Source organism: Haliaeetus leucocephalus, unplaced genomic scaffold (assembly GCF_000737465.1).
Source record: "Haliaeetus leucocephalus isolate CR32 unplaced genomic scaffold, Haliaeetus_leucocephalus-4.0 Scaffold339, whole genome shotgun sequence".
Classification (NCBI taxonomy): Eukaryota; Metazoa; Chordata; class Aves; order Accipitriformes; family Accipitridae; genus Haliaeetus; species Haliaeetus leucocephalus.
This window is the reverse complement of record NW_010972775.1, coordinates 14,983,902-14,995,503: the sequence shown is the minus strand read 5'-3', so window position 1 is coordinate 14,995,503 and position 11,602 is coordinate 14,983,902. Positions and strand designations below refer to the sequence as shown.

Sequence of the window (11,602 nt, the reverse complement as noted above, 5' to 3'; positions counted from 1 at the left end):
AAGAGTACAGAGGAAGGGAAGGATAACTTAGCTGGGAACAGGGAGGGAGAGGAGTTTGATTCTCCCTCTTTGCAGATCACTAATGGTTTGGTGTATCTGCTCCTAGCCACTGCTGGGTAAGCAGGTGCTGATGGAGTAACTTTGTTGTCCTTCCCTGCAAACTTGCAGTGAGCCAGAGAGGACTGGCTGGGGAAGCTTCCTTGAGAGATAGAACTTGGATGGACTAACTGGAGATGACAGTTCAAAGACTACTGTACCAAACTGAGTCACTGATTAAATAGTGACTTAGGTGCCTGTGACACATGTGCCTGCATTCTAACCCCATGAAGACAGCTGGAGCTGTGATTCAGTGCCTGAGATGTAGCCTACAAGGGGCTAAAATTGTGCATTATCCTGGAAGGGCTGAGGTTTTTTTTCCTTAGGATAGCTATCTGTTTGTGCATGGCAGGGTATTGCGGAAGTCACCCTACTATGTCTAGTCAATGCACAGGAAGCAGAGAGCTATGAAGATAGTGTGAGGTCATCCTGAAACCAGGTACGGCAATGCAGAGGTTTGTTACATAGCTTTAAGGCTTTGAGGGGCTAGATTGTATTGAATAGCATTAGTTTCCCAGAAACATTCGTTTGCTGCAGAAAAGCTGACTTTCCTTCTGCTAAGAGGAGGAATGCTGTACTTATGAGTGATTCTTTCACTTGTGGGAAGGGTGCATCTGCTTCAAGGATATGGGTAGATAAACAATCATAGAGCTCCAAGACTACTACTTGAAGCTTCCAAGTAGGATGGATTCTTCTTTTGCCTACTGAAGATCTTTATTTTGAACAGCAGAAAATAGGATCTGAACTTAAATCTTGTGGAGCTCTGCCATACCTAGAGGCCTCAGTAATGTCCCCCTGAAAGCCATACCCCTACAGGCAAGATCAAGTATGTAGGATGAAGTTCAGAAGGTGGTTTCTACTTCAGATGCTGGCTTTTAACTTGGTGTGTGTTACTCCTTAAACAGTAGTTGTGGTAGCTGTGTTCCTGATGATTTCAGGCTGAAGCAGTGGCTTGCTTTCTGGGGTTGAGTCGCCAAGCTGCTGTTTTCCCCTCTTGCCCTTCTTAAAGCAACTATCTGGGCTTTCTTGCTCTGCCAGAGTTAAAACTTATGTCCCCCTTCCTGAGGTAGATGGTGTCAGTGTTAAGTTGCAGGATTGTATTTAATCTCCCTCGAATCCAGACTGGAAGTTTTCCCAAGAATATGGAAACACTGCTTAAAGCAGCTTAGAGGCACCCTAGATGCTTCAGACAATTGTGCTGGCTGGAGATGCTTTTCCTGCAGCAACGCCATGTAGGAAGCCTACCAGCTCTGGCTGCAAGCACTTACTTACAAAGCAGATATTTAAACATTAAGACAACAGTGTGACAGCAGCTGAGTTCCCATGCAGTGACAGTTAAATAAAACTCCTTTCCTACATACCTGGAATAAGTGACCACTGGACCCTCTGACAAGTGACTGCTTCATAAAACTCACTCTGCTTTATTAGAAAAGTTACAGTAGAAATGTAAAAAAACAAAGTTACTACAAAAATCTATGTACAAGTTCTGCAGGACTGCAGAGCATTTCCCTCTGAGGCTGCTAGGGCTGAGCAAGCCCCACAGCAGAGGTTTCCAAACTGTAAACAAGTTTTTAGTGTTAGAGGCCAGGATGGAAGGTATCTCCCAGTGTTTAAGCTGCAGAGGGTGCAGGAAGGAAGGTGTGCAGCCAGCGCTGTCTGGACTGGCAGCATCACGGAGAATGCAGGCTGGTGGTCCTATACCTTACGTGTTTCTTCCCTTATGATGAGAAGTCAGGTCTTTTTCTTCCTCAGGCCTCTGAAATGTAACAGGTTTGTAGCCAGGCTGGCCTGAGGGGCAGGAACATCTGCTCCTCCCTGCCCTGTGCCAGGTAAGCGTTAGGCCTACGTCTAGAGTGGGTTCTTCCTCACATCTATTATTGCTGGGTGGTAAGGCACTGGGGTCATGTTCAGGCTGGCTCTGCGCAACTCCCGGCGGGGCTTGGAGGCAGGAGCGAGGCTCCATAGTGGGTGCACCTCGTGGGGCTGCCCTGCTCGCAGCAAGTGCTCGGCATCCCTCTGCCGAAGGTCCCCAGGACTGTCATTGGGCAGGGAGGAACGCCTCCATGTCGATGGCAGAGGGGCATGCACCAGGTCCCTGCTGTCATCCCTGACCCGATGGCTTTCTTCAGCAACAGCCAGAGGCACGGGCTGTTCCCCAAGACTGGATTCCTCGCAGGTCCCAAGCACAGGGGGAGCTCTGTCCCCAGCCCCGTGAATACTTCTCTCCATCCCTCCTGGGAAAGATTGGGGATACAGTGAGATGAGTATCAGGATCTCTACGTCCTCATCAAAATCAGTGCCTGTAGAGCACTTGCTCAAGGCCAACAACCACCTATGCCCACACTGCTCCTGACTCTGCCCCAAGCTCTCGCTCCCAGGGAAAGGAATTTAAACTCCCTCCCTTTTAACTTGGTAGGAACAGCAAAGCCCCAGCCTGGGTTTCCCCTCACCTTTGGTCTGTCCAGGATGGAGGTTCACGTTACTCAGCCTCTGGTTCAGCTCCTGGTTTGCCCACATATAACGGCTCAGCTCCTTTTCCAGCACCTGAATCCTTGCCTCATACTGCAGCTTGCTGCTGGCCAGCCCCTCATCCATGTGCTCTACAAGGAAAAACAAGGCCATTTCAAGCTGTGAGCCCTACGAAAGACAAAAGCCATGCCACTGCTGCCTGTTTCAGGAGCTGGGAGGGTTACCGCGGCTCTGCTGGAGTAGTAACTGCATGTTTTGCTCGTGCTCCTTCTGCTGCAGGGTGAGCTGGCGGTCCATCTCCAGGCGCTGGCGCTCCACAGCTGCCTCCAGCCAGTACACCAGCTGCTGCTGCTCCTCCAGCTGCATCTCCAGCTCTGAGAAGGCAATGTGCTGCCTGTGCTGATCTTCTCGCAGTGTCACCACCTGGCCAGGGCCCAAGAGCAAGAAACATCTCAGCTCCCTTCAGAGCTTGGAAGCTTTCCTGCACCACTAAGCCTGAGGAAGTTTTTTGGTACAGTGTATGAAGGTTAGTAGTCCTGGGACGTCACAGCTGCCTCACACAGGGAACAGCAACGTGTGGCTGCACTGATGTGGCAGAGCCACCACAGGGATCCAAGCCTCCTATGACTAGTTCAGCCTCTCTCCCAGGTGTTGGGACAGGTGGGGATCATGCTGCTATGGCTTTGTGGCCTGACCTTACAGGGCAAAAGTACAGTAGGAGGCAGGCAGAAAGCTTGAAACTGAGGAAAACAAAGAGTTTGGCTGGATGCTACAGCTCCCACCAGCACAGAAGGCAGTTGTCTCCCACCTTGTCAAAGTACTTGCAGAGCAGAGCTCGCGTCTCGGAGGAGGAGAGGTAGCTGAGCTTGGCCATGAGATTCATCTCACACTGGGACAGCAGGCTGGCCGAGGCCCGCAGGACTCGTTGCCGGCACGTGATGGACTCATTCTTGTACTCGATGGCTGCATCCAGAGCCTCGATTGCCTCATCCAGCTGGAACAAGATCCGTTCTTCCTGCCAGGGCAGAGCTGCAGTTACTAGGGGACAAAGGGTTTGCTCTGTCTCACCCTGCCCTAACTTCCCTTCTCATCTCAATAGTGCTGGCAAGAAGTCGGGATGTGCACAGTTTGGGGATGTGGGGGAGCATCTGCTAAGAACCCCATGCTCAGGTCTTTACTTCTCTCTTACTACCTCATGCTCTTGCAAGCAGAGCCGCCCAGCCCAAGAAGAGGTACCTCTGGGGACAGCAGGGTGCCTTGACGCAGCTTGTTGTCGAGCTCCAACCTCTGTTTGAGCAGCTGGTCCTTCTCCTGGCGCAGGTTGTTGATCTCCTGGCGGATCTGCTGCTGGTCATGAGCACTGCCATGACGCAGCTGGCCGTTCTTCTCGGTCAGCTCCTTTTCCAAGTGTTCCAGGCGGCTGGACACGCGCACTATGTCATCTGTTAGGGCCTGCAGTAGAAGATGCTCAAGGGGATCCGCTCTAAAGGCAAGTCAGGCCCTCAGCCCCTTTCTACTCCCTCCATAGGTCAAGCGACCCCACATGCACACGTAAGCCAAGGCCTATCAAACCAACTAGCTCAGAGGCACAGCACAAGCAGGCTCTTCTGTAGAGGCAGATTTCCTACCTGCTTCCCAACACCACCTCATGCTGGCCTGCAGCCCTCCGCCAGACCCAGGATGGCACCCAGGTCTTCCAGCCTCCCACCTCTGCTGGAAATCAAGCAAGGGGTTCAGGTGTCACACTCTTGTCCTACCTGGCTGGAGCGCAGTCGTTTGCTCTCCAGGCCGTTCTTCTCCTGCAGCAGGGCTTCCTTTTTGGCCACGATAGCTTCCCGCTTCCTCAGCTCATCTTCCAGCTCATCCAAGGCCCGGCGCTGCTCAAGAACTTTATCCATCTCCATGTCCAGCCACTTCTTCTGTTCCTCGATTTTCTGACGGAAGGAGAGGCAAAGGGCATGTATGTGCATGTGCGCGTGCAGAAAGCAGCAGCAATGCCCAGGACTGCTAGACTAAAGAGCAGTGGGGCTGAGATTAGAGTGAGAGTCTTGATCCCATCTCTGCTAACCCCTATAGCCCAGACTTCACTGGTTTTATCCTTCCAGCTCCTCCAAGAGGCAGAGCTAAGCTAAATCCCCAGCTGCCAAGGAGTCCCTGGGGGCCACATCTCCCACCACCCTTCTGCTAACAGACAAGATTTCACAGCTTCTTTACCAATGTTAGCATTTAGAAGAGATCCTGGTCCTGGGGGTAGGACAAGATTTAAGTCCTCTGCTACTAGATGCAAGTGACATTATGGACTGTCCTCCTCAAAGGCAGGATGGGCTGGCTATGTCCCCCGTCTCGAGCTGAGGTCCCTGCTTCCAGATCTCCTGTCAGCCTGTGGTCTGCCAAGCAGTCCCCTTCAAACACGAAACAGGAGGCAGGCTCGCTCTGCCTGTACCTGCTGCTGCTCCAGGCTGATCACGGAGCCGTTGCTGCCACTCCGCCGCTTCCTCTGGAAAGCTGCGATTTCCTCTGTTTTGATGCGCAGGATTTTCTGGTGCTGCTCGTGCTTCAGTTCCAGTTCCTGCATGGGAAAGAGCAGCCATGAGCGTTGAGGGGGTGGAAGCTGTTTGCCCTACGGCCAGGGGCTGAGGGACAGGTTATGTTCTCTGCTAGCTCCTTGAATACTCTTAAAAGAAATCCTCTCGCCATCTCCATGCTCTCCAAGACAACCACAGACCCGGCCAGAGCTACCCTGGCCTGCCCAGCAGTTTACAGAGCCAACCCATCCTCATCCTCGCAAATACCGCAGCAGCACAGCTGCTCCTGCCCATTCCTACCTTGACTTGGTGCTGCCGCTTATTCACCTCCGTCTCCAGCCGTCGTTTCTGCTCGCTCTCCTCCCGCAGCCGGCGCTGCAGCTGGCCCTGCTGCCGCCGCATCAGCTGAATGTTTCTCTCCAGCTCCTGCACTCGCTTCTCGCTCTGGGCCGAAAGCGACACCAGCCTCTCCGTTGCCTGCTTCTTCTTGCACAGAACCTGCCGGAAGGCAAAAGCTGCCCTTGGGCTCGGCGTCTTCCCTGCGCGCTTTGCAGAGATGCCCCCAACTCTGCCCCTGCCCACCTCCCCGGGTGGGCAGAGCCCTTCCCACTCACCCGTGCCTTGTTCTGCGCGGCCGCCACGCGCGTGCGGTACTCCTGCAGCTTGCACTTCTCCCCGGGGTCCCACAGCTCTTTGCCCTCCAGCTCCTGGAGCTGCTTCTGGCTGTCAGTCAGCTCTGCCCGCACCTGCTCTGCCTCCTGCTCCAGCTCGCTGATCTTCTGGCAGTACTGCCTGTTCAGCGCCTGGGCATCCTTGCCTGCAACACACCCCCCCTCCGCCATGACCTCCAGGCCCCCTTCCCTCGCAGCCAGGATCCTGCTGAGGGACGGACCTTTCCTCTCTCTCCCCAAGTATTTTTGGCTACAGAGACTGAATGCTCCCTTTCCCTCAGCTACTCCAGGGAAGGGACAAACCAATGGGAAGGGTCTCAGTCAGCCGGAGGGATGGAGAAATAGGGCTCTGCTGCCTGCAGGAGAAGGGACCGAGCATAAGCAATGCAGGGAGGGAATGTGAGGATGGGAGTAGAGACCAAGCATCATGACTGGGAGGAGATCTCATGGGGAATGGGTGCATATTTCCACCAGCAGCTCTGCACCTGTCTTAACAAGCTCCGTGATCAGCTCCTCCTTCATGCGGATGTTGATCGCCAGCTCTCGGATCTTCTGCTGTGCTTGTGCCAGCCTCCACTCAGAGTCCTTCCCTGGCAGGCGCTCCCACGGACTGAGCAGCGGCTCCCGCCTCCGACAGACCTCTGCAACATGGATTCCCAGGTAAGGAAGGTGTCCCATCTTAGCAGCCGGGTGACAGAAGGACAATCTGATCTCAGATCTATAGCCAAGATCTGGCACAGCATTGCCCAGAGTCACCCGCAGCTTCCACCAAAACACTCAGCTCTTGCCAGATCCCACCAGTTCAAATTTCTCCTTAACAAAAGCAGCTAGACTGTCATCTGCTCCATTTTTGTCCTCTGGGCTCATCCAGGTGGGACATCAAGAGCACCCAATGAAGCACTGCCAGCCTGAGGAGGACTGTCCAACAACCTACGGTTGCCACTTGCCTTTTGATAGTTCCAGCTGCTCCTCCTGAATCGAGTGGGCATTGCCTCCGCTCAGCTCCTCGCTCAACTTGCAAATCTCTTTCTTGCTCCAGCTTTGGATTCCGTTTCTAGAAGGAGCAGCGAATTAGTCAGTTGGGTCTGGGCACTGCTAGAACTGTTCCCAGTAAGGACCCTCACTTATCCACAGGCTTCAGAAGGAGTTAGAAACAGTAGCTGTGGTCAGGAAAGATGGTAATTAGCTCCTCAATGAGCAGGCAGCTGTCTCAGCAGAATCACTGACCTCAGCGGCAGCATTTGCTTCTACATCCTACGTGAGATGTGGGACTGCCAGGTCACGCAACTGCCAGGGCACTACACAGTGCTGAGACAGCTTCAACTCACCGGCGCAGGGACAGGGACCGTTTCTGTTCCCACTGCTCCTCCTCCTCTCCCGAGGACAGCTCTGATGGCTTCTCCAAGTCCTGGCTGAGCTCCCTCCTCAGCACCACATCTTTGACCTCTGGGTTGCCGGTTGGGCACTGTGCGTGGTTCAGGTGCCAGCCTGCCAGGTCCTCCTCCTGGAAGGAGGGGTTGCTGTCGAGCTGCTGGGGCAGAGAATTGGAGAGAGAAGAAACATGCTGCCTGAGAGCCGGTGTTAGAAAAAGCAGCTCTCAGCTGGGCATCACTGCTACACACAAAGAAAAACAATGAAATGGAGTTGAGCCTATTTTCAGGAGAACTGGTGTGTTGCTAGACCCAGCTGCCTGCCCTCCTGCCTTCTGCTGCTCAGATGCTGAGCAAATCTGGAACCTGCCTGTAACATCAAAGTAAAAGCCTCAGTTTTAAAACTGGGCTGGTTTTGTCAGAGTTGTGAAACTCTTTGGATGTGAACACTGACTGCAGTCCTCTGGACTATTCCTCTCACAAGGTTCACGTTCAACAGAAGGAAAAACAGCAGTTCCTACAGTGGAGGGCATGCAAGTGAAAAGGCAGCAGCTCCTCAACAGCACAAACTTATGCCCTCACCTTCCTGCAAAGGGCTCTTCCACTCTGCTCGGCAGGAAGGAGCCCCGAGGGAACCTCGCTGAGGCCATGGGACAGGGCAGCATCCAGTGGGGCTGTGTGAGGTCTCTGGCTGGCAGTCACCAGGTGAAGGTTCTCCAGCAGTCCTGGCACACACAGGTTTGGCATTGCCATCTCCAAGCGCACGTGCAGCTCTGAGATCTTATCCTGCTGCTCTTGCAGTTTGTCGCTCTAGGAAGCAATGAGAAAAATGCAGTTATGTACATGTGGATCCCAGACCTGCTGCAGAGGAACCTAAAAACTGGGCTGCGCTCTCCTGGGGAGGAAGGGGAGGAGTGGGGCCAGTCCCTGTAAAGAAAGCACAGCCCAGAAATACCTGCAGCTTATACTGCTCCATGGCGTCCTCCAGGGCAGCCAAGAAATCACGGTTCTCCTCCTCCAGGCGCTCCACTTGCCTCTGCAGTTTGGCCACCTGCTCATCTTTGATGGACTCACACCTCTTCTCAGTGTTCACCTGCCCCCCAAAATATAAGACAGGCGGCATCAGCATCCACCTTTGTCCTTCCCTTCCCATGCTGGACTCTGTGCGGGCACAGCAGCTTTGCAGACCCTGATTTTTCCTACGAAATAAATCTCTCAGCTGCAGATGAATCCAACTTCTCCCTGCATGCTGGGAGGACCATGTCTTTCTGCCTCCCTACGGTCTCTTGGCCAGGTTGCTGCTTCTCCTTTCCCTCTCCTGACCCTTCCACCATGCCATGCTGAGGCTGCTGCCTTCAGTGGCCATCGGATGAACCCAACCTCAGAGCTGCAACACCCCAACCATTACCTGGGCTTTTGCCAGCTTTGAGCCTTGTGCCTCCGGGCTCTGGTCTTCTGCAGAGGTGCTCTCGATGCCGCTATCCAGCCCGGCTGACGTCAGCTCACTCCTCTCGCTCTCCACCGCGCACAACCACTCTTTAACCCGCAGGATCTGCTCCACTGTCAGGTTACTGTCCTCCTGCAGCTCCATCAGCAGCCGGTACGCGGCATCAGTGCAGGTCCGGTAATGTGCGCACTCTGCCAGCAGCCGAGCCGTGGGGTCTGGCACGCATCGTTTGGCGGTGGCCGAGCGGTTGATGATACGAGTCTCGGAGCGGTGCCGCTGTTCCAGCGCCTTCTGCAGGTTCTTTATCTGCAGGTGAAGCTCTTCGACATGCTCCGTCTCCTTGCGGCAGTTCACCACAGCTTTGTTCTGGATATTTTGAGCCCGGCTGGCATAGTTCAGCGTGTTGAGACTCTCATCAAAGTCGGAGGAGGATGGGCTGACACAGGCTATCATCACAGTCTGGGCGTTCCCCCCCAGAGAGTCTTTCAGGATCCTAGGGAAGACGACAGTGATTAAAATAGCTGAAATACAAATAATGGAGGAACCAGAAGGTTTCCAACCCTTTTCAGAGGTTAAGCCCGAGGAAAACGATAACCTTGCTCTGTGGCTGGTTCGGCACTAGTGAAGTGAGCAGAATTGTTAAGGAGAGGAATAACAGTTTGCACTGTGGCAAGGTTCCATCTGAGTAATTCCTGAGGCTGGGAGCTCCCTGACTTGGTGATCACCGATAGGCACGTGCTGCACGGGAACCTGTTGGAGATTGCAAAGACCACCCGCTCGAACTAAAAACTAACTGCAGACCATCAAACAAGCCTACTGGAAGCATTTTTTATTCACTGCCAGGCAGTAAGGGCAGGATAACCCATGGTGACACCCCATCTCAGCTTCAGCAGCATGACTTATGCAAGCCTCGTCTTCTGCAGCACTGCAATGAGCTAGTCCATCATTTCTATCCTGGCCTCGTTGCTCCTGAAGCTTCCCTACATGAAAACCACAGAGGGTACACCTATAAACTGCTGTGAGGCACAGCGGGTCAGCTGGCCCCATACCATCAAGCAGTCAGTCTGAGAGCCCTGTTGTGAGAGCAGAAGGGAAAACTGGCCCTGCAAGCTCCTCTCGGCTAGCCTGGGGACTCTGCCACCAAACCTGGCAGGCTGGGCATGGGAAAGGCAGGGAAAAGCATCACATCCCTCCTGCTGGGCCACGAGCCCGTGAGACGTGGGGGTCCTGGCCCCAGCTGTACCTGGTAATTTTGGAGTCCCTGTAGGGGATATGGCTGCTCTTCCTCCGAGGGTCTCCCAAGGCACTGATGACGTTGCCCAAGGCCAGGAGACCACTGTTGATCTGGATACTCTCCTTCAGCCTCTCCCCCGTGTTTCCCGTCTTCACAATTCGCTCTGAGCCCGCCAGGTCCACAAAGTGAAACTTGGAAACCAGGACCTGGCCCGAGGCAGGGACGGAGGGTGGGTGGTGGTGCAGGGGGAGGCGGCCAGCCCCGCGCCGCTGTTCCATAGTCACCGTGAAGATGGTGTGCGAGCGGCTCGACTGCCTGTTGACGTGGGTAGCTCCCGTGTGCTTGGCTGTGTTCCCCATCTCCAGCAGGCTCAGCACCTCGTCCAGCCCTTCCACTTCTGACTCCTTCACACCGCAGAGCACTGCAACGGCAAACGGAGCTGTGGCTGGGAGGGATGGGCTGCCCGAGGATGCAGCTCCTCTGCACAGCCTGGTGCCATCGCCCTGCCCGTACCGTACCATGCACAGATCGGCTTTCTACGCTGAACAGGACTAAGCACAGCAATCTGCTGCAGGAGAGGGACGGAGGGAGAAGACCTGGCTCTGCCTTCAGGGATAGATAACCCAACGCTGGCCTCGGGCACAGGGAGAAAAGGGAGCCCACGCGCAGCCACACATACCAATGTTCCCTTTGTCATCCTCCCGGATCTGGATGTCTTTGCTGGCTGTATCCACCTGCAGCAAGTCGCGAAACTCCTCCTTGTACACCTCCAGGTAGGACACTCGGACCGTGTAGTCGATCAGGTCATTCTCATCGATGAGCCTGAAGGTCTCAGCCATGGCTCGCGGGATGATGCCCTGCTCATCTTCATTGATGGAAGCTGGCAGAGAGATGCACACGGTCACGGGGAGCAGCGAATGCCCGGGGAGCCCGTGCTGGCCAGGGACAGAGCCGCGGGCAGGAGCCAGCACACGTCAGCTGGAAAGAAGCAGCCTCACAACCCTCCCACAGCTCAGCCCTCGCAGCCCACATTAAACATCCCTCCGAGTGTTTCTAAGCCACAGGACCTTGGGGCAAATCCTATCCTATGGCTGTGCTGGATTCCAGCCATGCTGCTCGTTTCTAGTCCTTCCTCAAGAAGGAAAAGGCACATTAGTGTTTCAGGAGGTAGCAAACACCATGCCTGCAGCTACAGCATGCTGTCCTTTGAAGCCACAATTTTCCCAGCTCCAAGGATGTTTTTTTGTGCTTGCAGCCTGCTTGTATCTGGTCACAGCACCCTGCTGTCTGAATTTTAAATGATCTTGCTTTTGTCTCCAACAGCCGTGTAAAAGGGCAATCCCCAAATTTGGTGCAATGATAGCCTGAAATGGGAAACCGAAAATAGAGGTAGATTGAAAATATGGAAACAATTTAGTGTTTACAGACTATGCAATTAACTAAAGCTGACTGAAACATTTACAGTACATCCTCTGTAAGATACTGTAATACCATTAAACCAGCACTTATAGGAAGGAAAAGCTTCCTCTTTCCCCGCCTCCATCACATAAACAAACTAACAGGATTAACCCCCGCAAACGTCCCCTCTCCTTAGGGCTTATTTCAGGACAAGGCCGACAGATTCAAGCCAGCTGAAGGCAGCGGTGCCCTCGGAAGATCACCACCACCACCACCACCTCCAGACCAGACGCAGTCCTCCCGCTTGTCCGGCAGCGGACTAGGAGAAAACCTCCACGCTGCGATCTCCAAGAAGGTGTTGCCCACGGCGGGTGGGGGCGGTTACAGCAGCG

General features: G+C 54.2%; 1 protein-coding gene across 1 annotated transcript in view; it reads right to left on the bottom strand.

Annotated features, from left to right (window-relative positions):
* Window positions 1-1,944: 1,944 nt before the first annotated feature.
* The window catches only part of KIF7 (kinesin family member 7), a 10,674-nt gene continuing 1,016 nt past the window's right edge, over window positions 1,945-11,602 (bottom strand). Inside the window, exons 2-18 of the mRNA XM_010572296.1 lie at window positions 10,492-10,692; window positions 9,822-10,233; window positions 8,540-9,071; window positions 8,087-8,224; window positions 7,714-7,941; window positions 7,090-7,292; window positions 6,709-6,815; window positions 6,247-6,402; window positions 5,705-5,907; window positions 5,391-5,588; window positions 5,009-5,134; window positions 4,323-4,499; window positions 3,802-4,017; window positions 3,374-3,580; window positions 2,790-2,988; window positions 2,547-2,696; window positions 1,945-2,330 (exon numbers count right to left, since the gene is read on the bottom strand). Coding sequence (XP_010570598.1) covers window positions 1,945-2,330; window positions 2,547-2,696; window positions 2,790-2,988; window positions 3,374-3,580; window positions 3,802-4,017; window positions 4,323-4,499; window positions 5,009-5,134; window positions 5,391-5,588; window positions 5,705-5,907; window positions 6,247-6,402; window positions 6,709-6,815; window positions 7,090-7,292; window positions 7,714-7,941; window positions 8,087-8,224; window positions 8,540-9,071; window positions 9,822-10,233; window positions 10,492-10,692 — 3,839 coding nt within the window. The remainder of the gene's footprint in view (window positions 2,331-2,546; window positions 2,697-2,789; window positions 2,989-3,373; window positions 3,581-3,801; window positions 4,018-4,322; window positions 4,500-5,008; window positions 5,135-5,390; window positions 5,589-5,704; window positions 5,908-6,246; window positions 6,403-6,708; window positions 6,816-7,089; window positions 7,293-7,713; window positions 7,942-8,086; window positions 8,225-8,539; window positions 9,072-9,821; window positions 10,234-10,491; window positions 10,693-11,602) is intronic.